General features: G+C 60.8%; 1 protein-coding gene across 5 annotated transcripts in view; it reads right to left on the bottom strand.

The window, feature by feature from the left end:
• Positions 1-20,464, bottom strand: part of KSR2 (kinase suppressor of ras 2) — a 100,257-nt gene extending 79,793 nt beyond the window's left edge. For all 5 annotated transcript variants that reach the window (XR_007907417.1, XM_051805275.1, XM_051805277.1 and 2 more), the window contains exons 1-3: positions 20,254-20,464; positions 11,286-11,426; positions 8,946-9,096 (exon numbers count right to left, since the gene is read on the bottom strand). Coding sequence is in view for 4 of the 5 variants with exons in the window: in XM_051805275.1 (XP_051661235.1) it covers positions 8,946-9,096; positions 11,286-11,426; positions 20,254-20,430 (469 nt within the window). In the remaining variant the exon portion in view is untranslated. The remainder of the gene's footprint in view (positions 1-8,945; positions 9,097-11,285; positions 11,427-20,253) is intronic.
• Between the last annotated feature and the right edge of the window lie 3,336 nt (positions 20,465-23,800).

Here is a 23,800-nt window from a genome sequence, read left to right as displayed (position 1 = left end):
TATTAAAAGCATTTAAAATAAGATTAGTTACAATAAGGAAGAAATATAAAGAAAATAAAAATTTAAAATAATAAAAACATTTTAAATAAAATTAGTTAGAATAAATAAGAAATAAAAGTAAAGAAAATAAAAATTTAAAATAATAAAAACTTTTTAAACAAAATCAATTAAAATAAATAATAAATAAAAAGAAATAAAATAAAAAATTAAAGTAATAAAATAATTTAAATAATAAAAACATTTAAATAAAATTAATGAATTAAAATAAATAAGAAAGAAAAATAAAGAAAATAAACATTTAAAACTATAAAAACATTTAAAATAAAATTAATGAATTAAAATAAATAAGAAAGAAAAATAAAGGAAATAAACATATAAATCTATAAAAACATTTAAAATAAAAACAAATTTATTAAAATAAATAGAATTAAATAAAATAAATTAAAATTAAAAATTACAACCATTTAAAAGAAACGTAAATTGATTAAAATAAAGAAATAAAAAATAAAGAAAATAAAAATAACAGTGAAAAATATGTAAAATAAAAAGAAATTAATAAACAGAAATAGGGATAAAATTAACTCCCCCCGCTTAATTAACCCGCACCCAGCGGCCGCGCGCGTATGCAAATCACTCTGCATATATGCAAATGACCACGCCTCCCATTGGCCGCCCCGCGCGCGCGTATTTGCATAACTCGGAGCCGCCCGCGCGCCGCTAATTAGCGGTAATTAACAAAGATTAAAGGGAGGGTCTCCCCGTGCCCCGCCGGCCTCTTGACCCCCCCCGTCCCTGGAGCCAAAATAACCCCCCGGAAAAACCGGGAAAAGCCATTCCTAAAGCGGGAATGCGGCGGGGAGCGGGAACGCGCCTGGCTGGGATCGGTTTAACCGGGAACGCGCTTAAAAAGGGGGAAAAAAAACCCAAACATCCCCGAGCTCCTCCCCGTGCAAAGCCCCTTAAACGCTTTGGGATCCCGGCGCTCCCCCCGAGCTCATTCCCAGCTGGAAAACCCACGGAAAGTCCCCTCCGGCCGCTTTTCCCCCGGGCTGTTTGCTCGTAAAAAAACGACTTATTCGGGGGTTTTTTTTGTGTCAGAAATGTTAATTGGCCGTTGGGATAATTAGTCACAGCCACCCCCCCCTCCCGGCCCCACGGGCCACCTCTGCTGTCCCCGTGGCCACCAAAGGGCGGGATGGGCCCCTTGGATAGACCTTGATGGATCCCTCCCTGCTTCTCTCCCTCCGGTTTCCTCAGGGAAGGAGCTTTTCCTGAACCGCTTCATCCAAAAGCAACGGGAAAACCAACCCTTGGGAAGAGGAGGCAGCGAGGAGCCGCTGGATCCAGAGGTGGATCCAGAGGTGAATTCAGAGCACCTGTTTTCCACCTGCTCCAAGCAACAAGTTTTGTTTGGGGTTTTTTTTGAGTTTTGCTTTGATTTCCTCCCAGTAAAACCCTGGGAATAACCGGGTGTAGCTGTGGGAGCTGGGAATTCCCGAGGCAGCCCCGCTGCTCCTTCCCTTCCCAAAGGCACCTTCCCAGGGGACCGGATGGGGACGTGCACCAAAGGGAGCAGGATTTGGGCTGGGTTTGTCCCCAGGGCCACCTCTCCCTGCACCAAAATCCACCTGCTCCAAGCAACAAAAAAAAAGCGACTTTTCCTTTGATTTCCTCCCAATAAAACCCCGGGAATAACCGGGTGTAGCTGTGGGAGCTGGGAATGCCCGAGGCAGCCCCGCTGCTCCTTCCCTTCCCAAAGGCACCTTCCCAGGGGTCCGGATGGGGACAGAGCAGGATTTGGGCCGGTTTTGTCCCCACGGCCACCTCTCCCTGCACCAAAAATCCCGGGATAACGCCCTGAACCGCGGGGCAAAACAGACTCCGGCATGACCCCGGCATTCCGGGAGGGATTGACTCTTCCAGCCTCTCCACCAGGGCAGCACCACTCCCAAATCCGCCCCAAACAGGGGTTTTTTTCCTGCTGCTCGTGGCCCCGCCTGACCCCGCGCTGTCCCCGAGCCGCTCCCGGGGCCGCGGCAGCTCCTAAATATTCATCTCCAGCTCGTTTTTCCCGGGAGGATCAGCAAGAAACCCGCACACGGAGCTCGGCAGTCACGGCCCATCAACCCCTGGAGCCGCAGAGGCCCCGCTCGGCTCTTATTTAATATCAAATTAATCCCATTCCCAGCTCGGAGCCGACGCCTCGGCTGCTGATCAAACACCCCTGCCAAGGGGGAGGATCCAGCGCCCCGGGAAAATCCAACACGGGCTCGTTAACACAATAAAGGGGGGGTGGGATGTAGATTTGCCACTGTTTTTGATAAATATAATGTGCTTTCGGTTTATAAGGTGCCCCAGGGCTTTCCCTGGGTGCTCGGGATGGGAAAAGTCTCCTTTTCCAGCATCCTGGCAAAATCCATCACCGGGAAACGGCATCCAAGCCCCTTCCCCTGCCCGGGCAGGAGTGGCCTGGGAAATCAGATGGCTCTAATTAATGACTCCCCAAATAAAGATTGATGGGAAAGGTTAATGCAGAGCCTCGTTCCTGCTTTATTAACACAAATCTTGGCGTCCAAAAATCGGCCACCGCCACCCTTGCCAAGGAATGATGGATTTTAGAGGGGCTGCAACTTGGTCATTAATTATATTTTTAGGACTGGGACGGCCTCTGGCTTTGCAAGGAGAGAAACTGCAGCTCAAATGCAGATTGAAGGGCAATTTGGAACGTCTGGGGTTCCTTCTGGGGGACCTGAGATCCCAGCACTGCATCCCAAGGGAGCTTTTCCACCCCCCATCCCACACAGCAGCCGGAGGTGAAGCTCCCAGGGAGCTCCTCGGGGCTGTGCCAACCTCACGGGCACCTGGGGGTGCTCCTGGAGCTGTGGAGCCAACCAGGAGCTCTGCATCCATTGGAATGCAGCTGAGGGATGGAGGGAGGGATGGAGGGATGGAGGGATGGATGGATGGGTGGGTGGATGGAGGGATGGATGGTGGATGGGTGGAGGGATGGATGGAGGGATGGATGGGTGGAGGGGTGGATGGATGGGTGGATGGATGGATGGATGGGTGGGTGGATGGGTGGATGGATGGGTGGATGGATGGATGGGTGGAGGGATGGAGGGATGGGTGGATGGGTGGATGGATGGAGGGATGGGTGGATGGATGGATGGGTGGATGGAGGGATGGAGGGATGGAGGGATGGGTGGATGGGTGGATGGATGGAGGGATGGGTGGATGCAGCACGGAATCAGCCCCCCCCCAGAGCCAGAGCCCCGCCCTGCTCAGTCCCAGCTGTCCCCAAGAACTCCAGGGGACATTCCCAGGGTACCAGCAGTGCTGTCCCACCAGTCCCAATCCTGCATCCCACCCAAACACGCTGCCTGGACCGTGGGGAATCTCAGATCTGACCCCGAGCAGTCAGGTGGGATCTGCTCCCACCACCCACCTCTGGCCAGGGATCCCACCATTCCCAGCTCCAGGAGAAAGGCAGGGACTGTGCTCCCACTCTCCCAGGGGACAAAAAGAGGGGGAATCCCGAGATGGAACCGTTTGACCCGGCAGAGACGGGGACCACTGTGCTGAGCAGGATGCAGGGAGCCATCTGCCATCCTGGGTGGAGATTCCTGCCCCCAGATCCTCCAGGAATTCAGGGAGATTTGGTCTCCTCCACTGCCTGGAGCTCCTGCACCCCTCAGGCTCTGCCTGTCCCCTCCCTGTCCCCAGGGCTGGTGTCACCCATCGGAAAACACACTCCAGGAGCACAGTGCCAGCAAGGCACAGACCCACCCCAGCTGGCAGTGCCAAGGATCCCAAACCTCCACCTCCAGCACGGCAGGAACAGCCACTGCAGCATCTCTGCAATGCCAGAGGGATGAAGCAGCAGCTCCCCCGGGAGCAGAGGGATGATGGATGGAGTTAAATGGAGCGCCGGGAAAGACAAACATTCCACGCCCGGAGAGCAGCAAAACTCCCTCCTGCAGGGAGCCAAAGGGCCACCAGCCACGTGCCACCAGCAGTGCTGGCACCCCCATCACCCACCCCATTAGGGAGCAAATGGAGCAGGCGGCATCCCACAGCCCTCCGGATCCCCCATCCCACAGCCCTCCGGATCCCCCATCCCACAGCCCTCTGGATCCCCCATCCCACAGCCCTCCAGATCCCCCATCCCACAGCCCTCCGGATCCCCCATCCCACAGCCCTCTGGATCCCCCATCCCACATCCATCTGGATCCTCCATCCCACAGCCCTCTGGATCCTCCATCCCACAGCCAGCTGGATCCCCCATCCCACAGCCCTCTGGATCCCCCATCCCACAGCCCTCTGGATCCCACAGCCCTCTGGATCCCCCATCCCACAGCCCTCTGGATCCCCCATCCTACAATCCTTTGGATCCCCCATCCCACAGCCCTCTGGATCCCCCATCCCACAGCCCTCTGGATCCCCCATCCCACAGCCATCCGGATCCCCCATCCCTCTGGGAACCTGCACAGGAACCAAAGATGCTTCAGCACCTTCACTGCAGCTGCTGAGCCAAAGGCCAGCGGGGATTTTCCAAAGCAAAGCAGGGAATTCCCTCGGCCGGGGGTGGGAGGGGAAAGCAGGGTTTGTTTGCAAGAGCCTTTAAAAGTCAAAGGGGTTTAAGCAAAGAGCAGCTGAGAGCCTGCCCTGGCTCCTCGGGGTGGAACTGCTGCCCTTCCTCAAACAGCACAGGGACCGAGTGCAAATGCCAGAGGGGAGCAGGGCAGGAGTGCAGGCGGAGCTGGATTTGGGGAGTTGGAGCGTGGAGGGACTTGTGCTCCACAGGGAATCATGGAATCATGGAATCAGCCAGGTTGGAAAAGACCTCTGAGATCATCAAGTCCAACCCTTGATCCAACCCCACCGTGGTTCCCAGCCCATGGCACTGATGCCACATCCAGTCTGTCCTTAAACACCTCCAGGGGGGAAGAATCCACCCCTTCCCTGGGCAGCCCATTCCAATGGCTGAGCACTCTCTGGAAAAACTTTCTTCCCAATATCCAACCTAACCCTCCCCTGGCACAGCTTCAGACCCAGCCCTCTTGTCCTGCTGCTGCTTCCTGGGAGCAGAGCCCGACCCCCCCCCCGGCTCCCCCCTCCTGTCAGGGAGTTGCAGAGAGTGAGGAGGTCTCCCCTGAGCCTCCTCCTCTCCAGGCTGAGCCCCCCCAGCTCCCTCAGCCTCTCCTCACAGCACTTGTGCTCCAGTCCCTTCCCCAGCCTCGTTGCTCTTCCCTACACCTGCTCCAGCCCCTCCATGTCCTTCCTGAGCTGAGGGCCCAGAGCTGGGCACAGCACTCCAGGGGTGCCCATCAGGTCGGGCTCAGCTGTGCCCACCTCAGAAGCCTGGAAGGGGCTTTGGCCAAGGCCCCTCCAGGGCAGGAGCTGGGAGCCCTCCCTGGGACAGGCTGTGCCGAGCAGGGGGGACGTGGGGACGCTGCTGGTCCCCCAGAGATGTTCCTCACTGAAAGCACAACCCCCTCCTCTCCCTGGCCCCTGCTGGCCCCAAGGGTCAGAACCTGCAAAGGTTTCCAGCTGGAAACCCCACTGGGCTCCCTCTCCAGCCTCCCACCCTCTGGAGAAGCCCCTCCAGAGGGGACAGGAGACAGGCACAGGGCTCTGGGGTCCCCAGATCAGGGGATCTGGCAGCACTGGGCTCCACCTACGGGCTCCCAGCAGGGGCCACGGCTAAACCAGCCCACAACCATCCCCCAGCTTGGGAGCAGGAGGGGAACCCTCGGGAACCCTCGGGAAAGGGACAGTGGGAGGGTTACACTGAGAAGTGGGGGGTCACTGACCCCCAAACTGAGCCAAAAGTGAATTCCCCCCCAATCCCACCTTGCTGCTGCTCCAGAGTCACCCCCTGTGCTGGCAGTGGTGCCCCCGAGCTGGCACCGTGGTCCTGTGGTGCCATCCCTGGGATGGGCTGTGCCAGTGGGGTCTGGAGCGTGTGCAGGGAAGGGACAGAGCTGGGAAGGGGCTGGAGCAGCAGGAGGGGCTGAGGGAGCTGGGGGGGCTCAGCCTGGAGCAAAGGAGGCTCAGGGGGGACATTCTGGCTCTGCAAGTCCCTGACAGGAGGGGGGAGCCGGGGGGGGTCGGGCTCTGCTCCCAGGGAACAAGGGACAGGAGGAGAGGGAGTTGCACCAGGGGAAGTTTAGGTTGAACATTTGGGAAAATTCCTTCCTGGAAAGGGCTGTCCATCCCTGGCACAGCTGCCCAGGGCAGGGGTGGAGTCCCCATCCCTGGGGGGATTTAAAATCCCTGTGGATGTGACACTTGGGGACATGGGTCGGTGGTGGCCTTGGCAGTGCTGGGGGATGGTTGGACTCGATGATCCGAAGGATCTTTTCCAACCTAAACGATTTCCGTGATTCCACGATGACCCACCAAGGCTCAGCTTGGACCCGGTGCCAGGAGAGCCGGACCCAGCCCAGCCCCGGCTGCCCCCCCGGGCGGTCCCGGCCCCGCTCGGATCCCGCAGGAGCCGCTTCGAGCGGAGACACTGAACGGAGCTCTGCTGCCACCGCCTGGCACCGCACACACCTCAGAGCGCACCCAGTGCCACCCCTGCCACGGGCAGGGACACCTCCCACCAGCCCAGGTTGCTCCAAGCCCCATCCAACCTGGCCTTGGACACTCCCAGGGATCCAGGGGCAGCCACAGCTTCTCTGGGCAACCTGGGCCAGGGCCTCCCCACCCTCCCAGCCAGGAATTCCTTCCCAATATCTGGTATAAATATACCCTCCTTCAATTTAAAGCCATTCCCTGTGTCCTGTCCCTCCATCCTTGTCCCCAGTCCCTCTCCAGCTCTCCTGGAGCCCCTTTAGGCCCTGCCAGGGGCTCTCAGCTCTCCCTGGAGCCTTCTCTTCTCCAGGGGAACCCCCCCAGCTCTCCCAGCCTGGCTCCAGAGCAGAGGGGTTCCAGCCCTGGCAGCATCTCCGGGGCCTCCTCTGGACTCTCTCCAGCAGCTCCACGTCCTCCCTGTGCTGTTCCCAGGGCTGGAGCAGCTCTGCAGGGGGGTCTCACCCGAGGGGGCAGAGGGGCAGAATCCCCCCTGCCCTGCTGCCCACGCTGGGGGATCAGCCCAGGGCATGGGGGGGGTTCTGGGTGCTGGGGCAGGTCCAGCCCCTCACCCACCAGCCCCCCAAAAATCCTCCTCCCCAGGGCTGCTCTCAGGGCAGGAGGTCAGAGATGATCCCTGCAGGCAGTGGGTGCCCAGCAGGCCCCCGGGATGCAGGAGCTCTGCAGTCCATGGAAAACACTCCCCAAAGCCACACTCCTGTGCCACCACAACGGGACGGTGCCACTCACCCCCACCAGCCCGAGGGCACAGGGGTGCCCTGACCCACAGAATCCCGGGATCAACCAGGTTGGAAAAGCCCTCTGAGATCATCGAGTCCAACCTGTGACCCAACCCCGCTGTGTCACCCAGCCCATGGCACTGATGCCACGTCCAGAGTGTCCCTAAACACCCCCAGGGACGGGGACTCTCCCCCATCCTGGGCAGCCCCTTCCAATGGCTGAGCACTCTCCTGGGAAGAACTTCCCAATGTCCAACCTGAACCTGCCCTGGCACAGCTCGAGGCTGTGCCCTCTTGTCCTGGGCACATCATCCCACTGGATTCCGTCCAATCCCACTGGATTCAGTCCAATCCCAGTGGAATCAGCCCAGTCCAGGCAGATTCAACCCAATCCCACTGTATTCAGCCCAGTCCTGGTGAATTCAACCCAATCCCAGTGGATTCATCCCAGTCCCAGTGGATTCAGGAAATCCCATTGGATTCAGGCCAATCCCACTGGATTCAGCCCAGTCCCACTGGATTCAGTCCAGTCCCAGTGGATTCAGCCCATTCCCAGTGGATTCAGCCCAATCCCACTGGATTCAACCCAATCCCTCTGGATTCAGTCCAGTCCCATTGGATTCAGTCCAATCCCACTGGATTCAGCCCAATCCCATTGGATTCAGCCCAATCCCATTGGATGCAGCCCAGTCCAACTGGATCCAGCCCAATCCCAGTGGGTCCAGCCCAGTCACACTTGATTCAGCCCAATCCCATTGGATTCAGCCCAATCCCATTGGATTCAGCCCAATTTCAGTGGATTAAGGGCAGTCCCAGCAGATTCAGCCCAATCCCAGTGGATTCATTCCGATCCCCCTGGATCCATCCCATTCCCCCTGGCTCCATCCCATTCCCCCTGGATCCATCCCATTCCCCCTGGATCCATCCCATCCCCCTGGATCCATCCATTCCCCCTGGATCCATCCCATTCCCCCTGGCTCCACCCCATTCCCCCTGGATCCATCCCATTCCCCCTGGATCCATCCCATCCCCCTGGATCCATCCATTCCCCCTGGATCCATCCCATTCCCCCTGGCTCCATCCCATTCCCCCTGGATCCATCCCATTCCCCCTGGATCCATCCCATCCCCCTGGATCCATCCATTCCCCCTGGATCCATCCCATTCCCCCTGGCTCCACCCCATTCCCCCTGGCTCCACCCCATTCCCCCTGGATCCATCCCATTCCCCCTGGCTCCACCCCATTCCCCCTGGCTCCATCCCATTCCCCCTGGCTCCACCCCGATCCCCCTGGATCCACCCCGATCCGATTGGATCCATCCCAATCCCACTGGATCCATCCCATCCCCCTGGCTCCACCCCATTCCCCCTGGCTCCATCCCATCCCCCTGGCTCCACCCCATCCCCCTGGCTCCACCCCATCCCCCTGGCTCCACCCCATCCCCCTGGCTCCACCCCATCCCCCTGGATCCACCCCATCCCCCTGGATCCACCCCGATCCCCCCTGGCTCCACCCCATTCCCCTGGCTCCATCCCATTCCCCTGGCTCCCTCCCATCCCCCTGGATCCATCCCATCCCCCTGGCTCCCTCCCATCCCCCTGGATCCACCCCATCCCCCCGTGCACCCACCGGCCGTGTGGACGCTGCGCAGGCAGGACAGGGACGCGTTCAGCCGGGCACACTCCTCGCTGTTGGCACCAAACTTCTCCAGGGTGGCACAGACCTGCTCGTCCGTCATGTCCAGCAGCTCCTCCAGGCTCAGCTGCCCCGGGGCAATTTCCTGAAGGAGGAACAGGGGTGAGGAACGGGAATAATCCACCTCCAAACGCCTGAGAACCCCCCAAAATCGGGTCACGGCCCCCCAAAATCCTCATTTTCCTTCTCAGTCTCCAGTAAAGCAGGAGGGAGGGCTGGAGCCTCGGCTTTATCCCAAGTTTTGGCACAGTTTCGGGTATATCCAGAGCCAGCTCAGCTTTGGGAGATTTGGGGGCAGCAGGAAAACCCATCCCTGCACCTGGGAACACACAGGGAGCGGCAACTTCAGCTCAGGAGCCACAAACCCTGGGAAAAACACCCCCGGAGAGGGTCAGGATCCACAAACCCTGGGAAAAACACCCCTGGAGAGGGTCAGGATCCACTAATCCCAGAAAAAAACACCCTTGGAAAGGGTCAGGATCCACAACCCCCTGGGAACATCCATGGGGTGTCCTTGCTGGTGGGTGGAACAGAGCTGAGGGGTCAAGGATCCACAAATCCTTTGGGAGAATCACCTGGAGAGGGTCAGGATCCACAAACCCCTGGGAAAAAGGATCCTGGAAAAGGCCAGGATCCACAAACCCCCGGGAAACACGTTCCTGGAGAGGATCAAGACTCACGAACCCCTGGGAAAAACATTTTTGGGGAAGGTCAGGATTCACAACCCCCTGGGAAAAACACTCTTAGAGAGCATCAGGACTCACAAACCTCTGGGAAAAACACCCCTGGAGAGGGTCAGGATCCACTGATCCCTGGGAAACCGCCCCAGAGAGAGTCAGGATTCACAGACCACTGGGAAAAACATTCCTGGAGAGGGTCAAGACTCAAAACCCCCTGGGAAAAACACCCCTGGAGAGGGTCAGGATCCACTAATCCCTGGGAAAAACATTTTTGGGGAAGGTCAGGGTTCACAAACTCCTGGGAAAAACATTCCTGGAGAGGGTCAGGATCCACAAATCCTTTGGGAAAAACATTTTTTGAAAAGGCCAGGATCCACAAATCCCTGGGAAAAACACCCCTGGAGAGGGTCAAGATCCACAGATCCCTGAGAAAAACATTCCTTGGGAAGGTCAGGATTCACAAACCCCTGGGAAAAACACTCCTAGAGAGGGTCAGGATCCACTAATCCCTGGGAACATCCACAGGGTGTCCTTGCTGGTGGGTGGAACAGAGCTGAGGGGTCAAGGATCCACAAACACTTTGGGAAAAATCTCCTTGGGAATGCCAGGATCCACAAATCCTTTGGGAAAAACATTTTTGGAAAAGGCCAGGATCCACAAATCCCTGGGAAAAACACCCCTGGAGAGGGTCAAGATCCACAGATCCCTGTGAAAAACATTCCTTGGGAAGGTCAGGATCCAAAAATCCCTAGGAAAAACACCCCTGGAAAGGGTCAGGATCCACAAACCCCTGGAAAAAACACTCCTCAAGAGGATCAGGACTCCCAGAGCCTTGGGAAAAACATTCCTGGAGAGTGTCAGGATTCACAAACCCCTGGGAAACACATTCCTGGAAAAGGCCAGGATCCACAAAACCCTGAAAAAACGCCCTGGAGAGGGTCAGGATCCACTAATCCTTGGGTAAAACATTTTTGGGGAAGGTCAGGATTCACAACCCCCTGGGAAAAACACTCCTAGAGAGGGTCGAGACTCGCAAACTCCAGGGAAAAAAAAACCCTGGAGAGAATCAGGACTCACAACCCCCTGGGAAAAACACCCCTGGAGAGGGTCAGGATCCACTAATCCCTGGGAACATCCACAGGGTGTCCTTGCTGGTGGGTGGAACAGAGCTGAGGGGTCAAGGATCCACAAACACTTTGGGAAAAATCTCCTTGGGAATGCCAGGATCCACAAATCCTTTAGGAAAAACATTTTTGGAAAAGGCCAGGATCCACAAATCCCTGGGAAAAACACCCCTGGAGAGGGTCAAGATCCACAGATCCCTGTGAAAAACATTCCTTGGGAAGGTCAGGATCCAAAAATCCCTAGGAAAAACACCCCTGGAGAGGGTCAGGATCCACTAATCCCTGGGAAAAACACTTTTGGGGAAGGTCAGGATTCACAACCCCCTGGGAAAAACACTCCTAGAGAGGGTCAAGACTCTCAAACTCCAGGGAAAAAAAAAAAAAACCCTGGAGAGAATCAGGACTCACAAACCCCCTGGGAAAACCCCCCCGGGGAGGGTTGAGGCCCCCGGAGGGGATTCCAGCCCCACCTCCATGACCTCCTTGCGGATGTCGACGATGCGGAACCAGTGCAGGAGCTGGGGGAAGCCCTCGAGCTTGGCATTGCGCTCCTGCAGCGCCACCTTCCTCTTGCACGACAGCTGCCGGCTGAAGTACTTCACCAGCTTGCTCTGCAAAAGAAGGGAAAAAACCCTGGGATCCCCCTGGATGATCCCCCAAAGGCGGGAGGGGGGTGAGCACAGGGAGCTCTGACATCCAGGCTGGGGATAGGAGGACCCCCAAACATGCCACAAAGACACACTCCCCTCTTACACCCAGGCTGGTGCCAAGGGATCCCCCAAAACATCCCCCAAAGGACACCCTTCCCTTACACCCAGACTTGGGAGAGAGAGACCCCCAAACATGCCACAAAGGCCATATTCCCCTCTTACAGCCAGAGTTGGTGCCAAGGGACCCTCCAAATTATCCCCCAAAGACACTCCCCTCTTACATCCAGACTCAAGACAGAGGGATCCCCCAAACAACCCCCAAGAGACACACTCCCCTCTTAAAACCAGTGCCAAGGGACCCCCAAACATCCCCCACAGGACACAATCCCCTCTTACATTCAGGCTTGGTGTCAAGGGACCCCCCAAACATCCCCCCAAAAGACACTCCCCTCTTACAGCCAGAGTTGGTGCCAAGGGACCCTCCAAATTATCCCCCAAAAGACACTCCCCTCTAACATCCAGACTCAAGACAGAGGGACCCCCAAACATCCCCCAAGGACACACTCCCCTCTTAAAACCAGTGCCAAGGGACCCCCCAAACATCCCCCAAAGGCCACACTCCCCTTAGACCCAGGCTTGGTGCCAAGGGACCCCCCAAACACCCCCCCAAAAGACACTCCCCTCTTACAGCCAGAGTTGGTTCCAAGGGACCCCACAATCTTCCCCAAAAGACACTACTCTCTTAGACCCACACTCAAGACAGAGGGAACCCCAAACATCCTCCAAAGGACACATTCCCCAATCTTACAGCCAGGCTTGGTGCCAAGGGATCCCCCAAAACATCCCCCAGAGGACACCCTTCCCTCATAAACCAAGCGGTTTAGGGACCCCCAAACATTCCCCACAGGCCACGCTTCCCTTACACCCAGACTTGGTAGAGACCCCCAAACATGCCCCAAAGACACATTCCCCTCTTACACTCAGGTTTGGTGCCAAGGGATCCCCCAAACATCCCCCCAAAAGACACTCCCCTCTAACATCCAGACTCAAGATAGAAGGACCCCCAAACACCCCCCAGAGGACACATTCCCCAGTCTTACACTCAGGCTTGGTGCCAAGGGACCCTCCAAATTATCCCCCAAAAGACACTCCCCTTTTACACCCAGACTCAAGACAGAGGGACCCCCAAACACCCCCCAAAGGACACACTCTCCTCTTACTCCCAGTGCCAAGGGACCCCCCAAACATCCCCCAAAGGCCACACTCCCCTCTTACACTCAGGCTCGGTGCCAAGGGATCCCCCAAACATCCCCCCAAAAGACACTCCCCTCTAACATCCAGACTCAAGACAGAGGGACCCCCAAACATCCCCCAAAGTCACATTCCCCAATCTTACACCCAGGCTCAGTGCCAAGGGACCCCATAAACATCCTCTAAAAGACACACTCCCCTCTTACACCCAGGCTGGTGCCAAGGGATCCCCCAAAACATCCCCCAAAGGACACCCTTCCCTTACACACAGACTTGGGAGAGAGAGACCCCCAAACATGCCACAAAGGCCATATTCCCCTCTTACAGCCAGAGTTGGTGCCAAGGGACCCTCCAAATTATCCCCCAAAAGACACTCCCCTTTTACACCCAGACTCAAGACAGAGGGACCCCCAAACACCCCCCAAAGGACACACTCTCCTCTTACTCCCAGTGCCAAGGGACCCCCAAACATCCCCCACAGGCCACACTCCCCTTAGACCCAGACTCAGTATAGAGAGACCCCCAAACATCCCCCAAAACACCCCCCCCTCTCTTACACCCAGACTCAGTGCCAAGGGACCCCCCAAACATCCCCCCCAAAGACCCCTCTTACATCCAGACTCAAGAGAGAGGGACCCCCAAACATGCCCTAAAGACACACTCCCCTCTCAAACCCAGACTCGATGCCAAGGGACCCCCCCAGTCTTCCCCCAAAGGACACACTCCCCTCTCCCACACCCAAACCTGGTTCCAAGGGACCCCCCCAGTCTTCCCACTCAGACATTCCCCTCTTACACCCAGTGCCAAGGGACCCCCAAACCTCCCCACAGGCCACACTCCTCTCTCACACCCAGACTCGCTGCCAAGGGCCCCCCCCGAGCCCCCCCAGGGCACCGGGCACAGCCCCACACGGTGCCAAGGCTGGGCCAGGGCTCTTTGCTCCTCCTTCCTCCCTCCTTCCTCCCCCTGCTCCTCATCACCAGCACTGAAATCACCGCCCCTCTCGGCTCTTTTTTACCCCCTCGATTGTCCCCCCGAGCCCTCCCACCACGAGGGGACATTCGCAGCTCCCAAAATCAAGCCCTCCTGCCCTCTCCTTTCCCTGCCGAGAGGGATTTCCCGCTCCTGCTTTTCCAGCCGGGGGATTCCCGGCCCCAAAAAACACTCTCCCAACACAACCCTTCCAAGGTTTCGGGGTCATCCCTGCTCGCACATCCCAGACACACCCCAGGCCCTCGGAGCTGGGACGGCGGCAGGAGCCTCAAACACACACACGGGCAGCTCCTGCCTCCCAAAAAACGTCCTTACCCACACACAGCTGCGGCAAAACACCGGGAAAATCCATCCTGAAAGCTCAGCTCCGCCCCCCACAGCCTGTTCTCCATCCAACCTCCCCGTCCGGGAGCCCGGGAGGGAATAAAGGGGATGGCTGAGCCACCAGTGCTGGGAGCTGGGAACGGGGGAAAGGTGGGGAAAGTGCAGGGGGGTTCATTTCCAGGTGGGGGAAATTCATCCCAAACCCTTCCAACGAGGACCCAGCTGGGACCCCCGGGAGCGGGCTGGTGCTCTGGCCCATGGATCGACTCCTCCCAGGGAAAATCAAGCCCAAAAAATCCTCTGTGAAGTCCCCGAGCGCCCGGTGTTTTGCTGGAGCTGGAAAGGGAAGCCGTGGAGATGGCCCCGTCCCGCAGGGAATGGAGATGGCCCCATCCCACAGGGAAGGCCCCATCCCGCAGGGAAAACCCCATCCCGCGGCTGCAGAGGGGCTGTCCCGCCCCTGGAGCCGCCGCTCATCCCGGGATGGAGCTTTTCCAGAGGTGGGAAGTGCTGCTCTGCCGCGTTCCCGCTGGGGCACAACCCCCCCCCAGCTCCCCCCTGCCTCAGCTTCCCCCTCTGGAATCGGACAGAGGGACACCCCGGGGGGCTGCGGGGATGGGCTGGAATTCCATGGATCCCCCCGCTCCTCACTGCGTGGGAATACACCCCTGGTGCAGCCGGGAATGCTGCTGAGGGCACTGGGAGGGCACTCCAACCCCCTCCTTGGAGCTGGGGGTCGCTTTTCACACCCTTCCCAGTGTCTCTCCCTGCTCCAGCGAGAAGGAAAAGGACGCAAAAACATGGATCGGGGTTCCCACAAACCGGCGGGTGGCTCCAAGGATAACTCCAGGATCGGCAGTTCCCCGTTCTTCTCGGCGCTGGGTGATATTCCCGGCTGTCCCAGGGAACTGCGCTCTCTGCACTGCCCCCACTCCGCGTCAAAACATGGATCGGGATTCCCAGAAACCGCCGAGTGGCTCCAAGGACAACCCCGGCACTGGCAGTTCCCTCTCCAGCTCCGGCGAGGGAGGGGGAGCCCTCCCAGGATGCTGCGGGAACACGGGGGGTGAGGATGGGAAGAGGCGCCTTGGGAAGAGCTGAGGCCGTTCCCAAACTTCCACGGATAAACCGGGATGAAGCCGCGGGGATCCCCTTCCCCTTGGAAGGGCCAACAGCTCCCGGGCTCCCGCAGCTCCTTGGAAAACAAGGTGCCCGCTGGCCGGGGGTGGGCTCTGGCACGGGAGGGATGTCCCCGCTCCCTTTCCAGCCTCTTCCCATGGCTCCCAGCAGGATTTTCCCGTCCCCCCCAAAGCCCAACGGGGCAGGGAGCGGCTTCTCTCCCCCCGCTCGGCGGGCACCGGGAGCGGAGCAGCCGCTCCCCAAGGTCTCCAAGGAGCGGGAGGAGGGCGGCTGTTCCCCCCTCCCTGACGTCAGCCCGGCCTGCCGGGAGACCGGGAAGAGGCGGTGGAAAATCCACCTGTGGGAGTTCATCAGAGCCACGGCGGCCGGAGCCGCCCCGCGCCCGTGGAATGCCCGTCCCGCCTGGATGGCACGGCGGGATCAGCCCCTGCCTTCGTGCCGCGAGGGGCAGAGGTCGCCCCGCGCTTCCCGATATTCCTTCCCGATATTCCTTCCCGATATTCCTTCCCGATATTCCTTCCCGATATTCCTTCCCGATATTCCTTCCCGATATTCCTTCCCGTGGATCAGAGACACAACGGGAGCGGCTCCTTCCCGGCTCCCGCCGAGGGGCTCGTTATTCCAGAGCCACCTGGAGCGCCCCGGGGGTCGGGAATTCCTGCCCACGGCTCCGGTTTTCCCTCTCAGGGCTCTCCCAAGGGCTCCCGTGTTGGCTCTGCCTCCGCACAGCCGCTATTCCAGGGGCTGCCAAAGGGTCCCTGGGGCTCCCCCCGGGAATACAGGGGCTGAGCTGTCTCCATCCAGACTCCCGGGAGGATATAACCCAGGGAGAAGTGTGCTGTGCTCATCCATGGGATTAGACACCAGAGAATCCACACCCTCAGGAGTGGGAATCATGGAATCACGGAATGGTTTGGGTTGGAAAGGACCTTAAAGCTCATCTCCCCCAGGGCAGGGACACCTTCCACCATCCCAGGTTGCTCCAAACCCCCTCCAACCTGGCCTTGGACACTCCCAGGGATCCAGGGGCAGCCACAGCTTCTTGGCAAATCCCAGTGCTGGGGCAGCATCTCCTTTGGCCACAGCCCGTGGAAGTTTGGAAAGGACCAAACTTCCCAAGGTGTCCCTTCCCATCCTCACAGAGCAGCCAAAAGTATCCCGGGAGGGTTCCCCCTTTCCTGGCAGCCTGGGGAGGGGGAAGTGCCAATCCTGGAGTTGTCCTTGGAGCCACCCATCAGGTTTTGGGACATGTTCTGAGTTGGGGTGGGGGTAGCACGGAGAGGACAGTTCTGTGGGAGGGTTGGGAATATCACCCAGCATTGAGCAACTTTTCCAGCTGCTCTTCCCAACCTCTGGCAAACACGCCTGTAGCAGCTCCCCCCGTCCGTGTCTACACCCCAAATCCCAAATTTGGAGCCACAAAGCCAGACCTGCCACACCTGGACAGGGCTAAAACCCCACAGCCCGGGCAGGGCTCTGGGATGGACACTCAGCTCCCACCCATGGGAAGCCAACCAGCCCCAATTCCCACCCCAGGTGCTGTTGGTTGATGGTTTGATCCCAGACACTACCTTGGCTTCCACGGGAGCCTTTCCCAAGGCACAAGCAAGCCCAAAAAGCCTCCCAGCTCTAAGAATTGCCACTGGAGCCAGGCTGCAGTGGTGGCACCCGTTCCAAAGGATGTGTCCTGGGAAGCAGTTACCAGCAGGATGGGGGCTCATGTCTGCCTTAAAGTGGTTTAAAATAAAAAAAGATGGGAAAAATCTCTATTAATCCAGCAAAATCAAGGTTTATCGTATGAGAATCAGCCAAAAAACCATGGATTCACCCATTTTATTCCAGGCTTGCGCTGGTGGGAGGGCTGGGAGGTCACCCTGGAGGTGAGATGCCCTCCCAGTCCACACATTCCTGGTCACCATTCCCTTTGCCATGGCCTGGCTCTGCTGCCACCAGATGGGAAGGGAAGAGGTGCTGAGTGAAGCCTTGGAGTCTGTGTCATGTCCTTGGGATGCAGCAGTGGCTCAAGGGACTCAGGGACTCAGGGAATCAGGGATTCAGGGACTCAGGGCCAGGCTCAGCTCCTGCTCCCACTGGTGACAACCCAGGACAACACCAGACCCATCCTGGAGTGCTGGCATCGGGAATCCGGCCCTGGGATTCATCCATTGCCACTCCCTGTGTGGGAATCCCCCTGGTTTTGTGGTGGAAAGCAGGGATGCCCATGGATGAGACATCCCAAGGTTTGGGGGTGTTTCAGGGATGGCGATGCCATGGTGGGCACAGCACAATCCATAGGGGCTGGAGAGGGGTTTGCCTGGGAGCCCGAGGGATTTGCAGGGTGGCATCACCCCAATCTCCTCCAAACCCTTCATCCAGCCCACACTGAGCTGCCCCAGTGACACCAGGATGCTGGGAAGGGGAATCCCACCGGGACGGACTTCAGCACACTCTGCCTTCCCTCAGTCCCATCCGTGACAGGGAGACAGGGAATTCTCGGCTGTGCTGACCCCAACACGGCCATCATTCTATGTGGGATAAACTCCTGTAGTCCTGCACCTCCAGGCAGGTTCCACTGGGGGGTTTTGAGCCTGCCTGCCCCCCCACAAAGTCCCCTGCACACCCCAAAACCGCTGCAGCCCCTCTCCCGAGGTCACTCCGGGACCAACGGCTCCAGGCTGAGCCCACACAGAGAGGTGGGATGGGACAGAGCTTGGATCAAGGGGAGGTGACAGCAGGATCAGAGTGGGATGCACACAGGCTGGGATGCAGAGCAGGAGCTGCTCCCAAACCTGGGATCACCCCCCGAGTGGCAGAGCAGTGGGTGGCGATGCCCCACCTGCTCCCACGGGACCTTCGGGAGTGAAGGCAGTGGGACAGGGTGGTCCAACCACGGCCTAGAGCCAAAAGCTGCCCCACAGAGGGGCTGCAGGACCAGCCAGAAGGCCTGAGCAGGGCCAGGCTCCAAAATTCCCCCCACCCACAGCCCTGGCTCCACATCAGCCGCCCCCAGAGCACCACGGCCCCGCCGGCGGCTCCTCAGGGTCAGGGCACAACCACGGCCTCGCTGCTCCTGCTCCAGCAATCCCAGCCTGCCTGGGCTTTCCCTGGGCATTCCCTGCCCAGCCCAGCTTGCCTGGGCTTTCCCTGGGCATTCCCTGCCCATCCTAGCCTGCCTGGGCATTCCTTGGGCATTCCCTGCCCAGCCCAGCCTGCCTGGGCATTCCTTGGGCATTCCCTGCCCAGCCCAGCCTGCCTGGGCATTCCCTGGGCATTCCCATCCCAGTCCAGCCTGCCTGGGCATTCCCTGAGCATTCCCTGCCCAGCCCAGCCTACCTGGGCATTCCCTGGACATTCCCATCCCATCCCATCCCAGCCACCTCCTGCTGAACCCTCCATTCATCCCAGCTGGGGCTCAGCACACTCCAAGGGGAACCTCATCCCTTTGGGGGCAGGAGCACGGAGGGGAGGATGCGGCCAGGCCAGGGGGATGCTCCTGGGGGGAGGGCTGGGGGGCCAGGGAGGGGGGATGCAGGGGGGCTTGGGGGGATGAAGAGGGGCTGGGGGGATTCAGGTGGGATGGAGGGATGCAGGTGAGCCAGGGGGGTGCTCCTGGTGGGGGGGATGCAGGTGGGATGGGGGGATAGAGGTGGTTTGGGGGGATGCAGATGGGCCACAGGGATGCAGGTGGGATGGAGGGGATGAAAATGGGCTGGAGGGGATGAAGGTGAGCCATGGGGGATGCAGGGGGGATGGAGGGAAGCAGGTGGGCCACAGGGATGCAGGTGGGAATGGAGGGATGCAGGTGGTTTAGGGGGGATAAAGAGGGGCTGGAAGGGATGAAGATGGGCTGGGGAGGATGAAGAGGGGCTGGGGAGGATGAAGAGGGGCTGGAGGGCAGGCAAAGGGAGCCAGGGGGATGCAGGTGGGCTGGAGGGGATGTAGGTGAGGCAGGAGGGATGCAAGTAGGTTGAAGGGATGCAGGTGGTTTTGGGGGGATGAAGAGGGGCTGGAGGGAGGCAGGTGAGCCATGGGGATGCAGGTGGGCCGGGTGGGATGAAGATGGGCTGGAGGGGATTCTGCCTTCGGGGGAGGTAGGAGCTGGACTGAAGGGGATGCAGCCGGACCAGGGGGGATGGAGGAGGGAAGAAGGGATGCAGGTGGGCTGGGGGGATGCGGCCTGATGGGGTGGTCGGAGGGGGGTGGGCGGGAGGCAGGCGGGGGCCGAGGGGATGCAGCTCAGGGGAAGGGATTCAGCCAGGCCCGAGGGATGCAGCCCGGTGGGAGGGATGCAGGTGGGCCAGCAGGATGCTGCCCGGTGGGAGGGGAGGCAGCCAGGCCAGGGGGATGCAGCCCAAAGGGGAGGGTGGGAGCCGCTGGAAGTGGATGTGGCCGAGCCAACGGATGCAGCCCCACAGAAGGGATGCGGGGTGGGCCGAGGGGATATAATCCAGGGAAAAGGATGCAGCCGGGCCGGGGGGATGGAGCCAGGCAGCAGGGATGCAGGTGGGCCCAGGGGATACAGCCCGGTGGAAGTGGATGCAGCCCGGCTGAAGGAGGAGCTGGGAGGAAGGGACGCGGCCAGGGCCCGGGGGATGCAGCGCGGTGGGAGGGCTGCAGGCGGGCCGGGGGGCTGCAGGCGGGCCGGGGGGGTTGCAGGTGGGCCGGGAGGGCTGCAGGCGGGCCCGGGGGGGTTGCAGGTGGGCCGGGGGGGCTGCAGGCGAGCCGGGGGGCTGCAGGTGGGCCGGGGGGCTGCAGGAGGGCCGGGGATGCTGCCTGCCGAGCCGGGAGGAGCCCGGCAGAGTGATGCGGCCGGGCCGGGGGGATGGCGAGGGGATGGCGGGGGGATGGCGAGGGGATGGCGGGGGCCGGTGCCGCGGCCGGGCCCCCCCCGCTCGGTGCCGGCGGGAGGGGTTCGGTGGTCCCGGACCCAGCTCGGGGCCACCTGCAGAGCGCGCAGCCTCACTCGGTCGCACCGCAGCGCCGCGGGGGAACCCGCCGCGGCCCGGGGGGGGGGGGTGGTGATGGGGGGGTGTTGATGTTGGTATTGGGGGGGGGGAGGGGGGGTTCGGCGGGCCCGTACCTCCAGGGTGCGGATCTCCTTCTGCGTGAGGTCGTTGGAGGCGGCGCACTTGGTGCGGAGCCCCTCCAGGTTGGAGATGCTGATGTCGATCATGTTCTGGACCAGCTCGCACTGCTGCAGCGCCTTCTGCAGACTCAGCTCCTGCTCCTCGCTCCTCGTCATGTTGTCCTCATCCATCGCTCGCCGCGCCCCCCCCTCCCTCCCCGCCCGCCCTCCCTCCCCTCCGCCCGCCGCCGCCGCGGCCCCCCCCTTCCCTCGGCTTCCCCGGCGGCCCCCCCCGGCGCTCAGCCCCGCTCCGCCGGGCCCCGCAGCATCGCGGTGCCCACCGAGCCGTCAGCGCGGCGCCGCCGCCGCTCCCCCCCCACACCGGGCGCGGCGGGGCGGGGGCGGGGGCGGCGCGCTCCGGCTCCGCGGGGCCGCGCTCGCTGCGCGCCGCTCCGCGCGGGAACCCCCCGCACACCCCCCGGCCGCGGGGCACGGCCGCGGGCACGGCACAGGCCCGGCACCGCCACCCCCGGACCCGCCACCTGCCCGCCATCCCCGGCACCCCCATCCCCCCCATCCTCACACCTCCCCATCCTCATCACCTTCCCCCCATCCCTCCCCTCCTCACACCTCCCCATCTTCATCATCCCCCCCAGACTCCGTCACCCCCATCACCCCCAACCCCGCCCCCCCCGCACCATCCCTTGCCTGCCACCCCCATCCAACTCACCCCCCCATCCTCACCCCGCCCCCCCAGCCCCATCCCAACCCCTCTCCCAGCCCCCGGCCCCATCATCTTCCCGCCATCCCCATCCCCCCCCATCCTCCCCATCCCTGTCACCTTTCCCCCATCCCTCCCATCCTCACACCTCCCCATCCTCATCATCCCCCCAGCCCCATCCCAAACCCACCTCCCCAGCCCATCACCTTCCCCTCAGCCCCATCCCCCCACCCCCACACCTCCCCATCCCCCCTCCATCCCCCCTCCCCGTCCCCCTCCCACCATTCCCACCGTCCCCCCATCCCCACACCTCCCCATCCTTATCACACCCCCCACCCCAACCCTCATCCTCATCCTCTCCATCCCTATCGCTCTCCTGACTCCCCCATCACCCCCATCCCATCTCCCCCCACACCCCGCCATCCTCATCCCCACCTCCCCCCCAGCCCCTCATTCCCCTGTATCCCCCTCCCATCCTCATCCCTCTGCCCCCCGGGCACGGGGCAGGGTGGGTGAGGGCAGGGAGGGGGTGAGGGGGGGTGATTTGTGGGGAGGTTGCGGGGGGGGGACTTGGGGCAATGAGGGGGACAAGGGGGGCTCTGGGGAGGCTGCACTTGGGGGGGCTTGGGGTAATGAGGGGGGCTGGAAATGGGGGGCCGGGGCATTGAGGGGGGGTGATGGGGCAATAGGGTGGCTGGGGCAATGGGGGGCACCGGGGGATTAGGGGCATTAGGGGGGCCTGGGAGAATGGGGGCAATGGGGCAAGGAGGGGTCTGGAGCAATGGGGGGGTTGGAAATAGGGGGGCTGGAAATAGGGGGGCTGGGGCAATGGGGGGGGGGTGATGGGCAATGGGGGGGTGATGGGGCATTAGGGGGGCTGGGGCAATGGGGGGCACTGGGGGAGACTGGGCATTAGGGGTACCTGGAGCAATGGGGGGCAATGGGGCAAGGAGGGCTCTGGGACACTGTGGGGGTCTGGAGCAATGGGGGGGCCTGGGGTAATAGAGGGGGGCTGGAAATGGGGGGTCTGGGGCATTGAGGGGGGGGGTGATGGGGCAATAGGGTGGCTGGGGCAGTGGGGGCACCGGGGGGATTAGGGGCATTAGGGGGGCCTGGGAGAATGGGGGGCAATAGGGCAAGGAGGGGTCTGGGGCATTGGGGGGTCTGGAGCAATGGGGGGGGGCTGGAAATAGGGGGGGCTGGGGGCAATGGGGGCTGATGGGGCATTAGGGGGGCTGGGGCAGTGGGGGGCACTGGGGGAGACTGGGGCATTAGGGGTACCTGGAGCAATGGGGGGCAATGGGGCAAGGAGGGGTCTGGGATACTGTGGGGGGTCTGGAGCAATGGGGGGGGCCTGGGGCAATGAGGGGGGCTGGAAATGGGGGGCCTGGGGCAATGAGGGGGATGATAGGGCAGTGGGGTGGCTGGGGCACTGGGGGGGCACTGGGGGCATTAGGGGGGTATGGGGCAATGGGGGGCAATGGGGCAAGGAGAGGGGCTGGGGAACTGGGAAGGGCTGGTGGGGAATGGGGGGAATTTGGGACATTAAGGGGCTGGGGCAACGGGGGGACACTGGGAGGGAAATGGGGCATTAGGGGGGCCTGGGGCAATGGGGGGCAATAGGGCAAGGAGGGGTCTGGAGCATTGGGGGGGGTCTGGAGGCAATAGGAGGGCCTGGGGCAATGAGGGGGGCTGGAAATGGGGGGGTCTGGGGCATTTGGGGGGGGCGATGGGGCAATGGGGGTGGCATGGGGCAATTGGGGTCATTGGTACAACGTGGGGGGCAAGGGGACCTGCAGTGGGGGGTGTCTGGGATAACGAGAAGCAGTGGAGCAAAGGGGGGGCGTGGGGCAGTGGGGGAACCCTGTTGCAATGAGGGGGGCTGGGGCAGTGGGGGGGCCTGTAAATGGGGGGGTCTGGGGCATTGGGGGGGTCTGGGGCACTGGGGGGAGCAGTGGGGCAGTGGAGGGGGGCAATGGTGGTCGACCATGGGGCAAGGGGAGGGGGCTGATCCACAGGGGGCACCGGGGACAATGGGGTGACCCTGCTGCTGGGGGGGGCTGGGGCATTGGGGGGGCTGGAAATGGGGGGGTCTGGGGCATTGGGGGGCAATGAGGGGTCCTGGGGCATTAGGGGACAATAGGACAAGGAGGGGTCTGGAGCATTGGGGGGGTCTGGAGCAATAGGGGGGGGCTGGGGCAATGAGGGGGGCTGGAAATGGGGTGGGTCTGTGGGCTTTGGGGGCAATGAGGGGGGGGCTGGGGGAATGGTGGGGGCCCTGGGGCAATGGGGGCAGTGGGAATGGGGGGGACCTGGGGCAATGTAGGGGACAATGGGGCAATGGGGGGGGGCTGGGGCAATGGGGGGTGTGTGGAAAAGGGGGGGGTCTGGAGCACTGGGGGCTCTGGGGCAATGGAGGGGGTTGGAAATGGGGGGGTCTGGGGCAGTTGGGGATTTGGGGCACTGGGGGGGACATGGGGCAATAGGGGGGTTGGGAAATAGGGGGCTCTGGGGCAGTTGGGGATTTGGGGCATTGGGGGGTGGAATGGGAGGGGTCTGATGCACTGGGGGTGGGTGGAAATGGGCAGTCTGGGGCATTGGGGGGGCTGGGGCAATTAGGGGGCTTGGAAATTGGGGGTCTGGGGCATTGGGGGGGCTGGGGCAGTGAGGGGGGTTGGAAATGGGGGGATTTGGGGGGATCTGAGGCGTTGGGGGTTCTGGTTGCAATGGGGGGTGGAATGGGGGGGTCTGGGGCACTGGGGCATCCTTGGGGGTCCTGGTGCAAGGGGGGGCCAAGCCCCGGCCAACACATTCTGGAATTATTCCGGACCGGGGACGGGT

The sequence above is a fragment of the Manacus candei genome, unplaced genomic scaffold (genome assembly GCF_025592945.1).
Source record: "Manacus candei isolate 608988 ecotype Guabito, Panama unplaced genomic scaffold, ASM2559294v1 h1tg000064l, whole genome shotgun sequence".
Classification (NCBI taxonomy): Eukaryota; Metazoa; Chordata; class Aves; order Passeriformes; family Pipridae; genus Manacus; species Manacus candei.
Note: the sequence above shows the minus strand (reverse complement) of the source record. Positions and strands in the feature narration are given on the sequence as shown.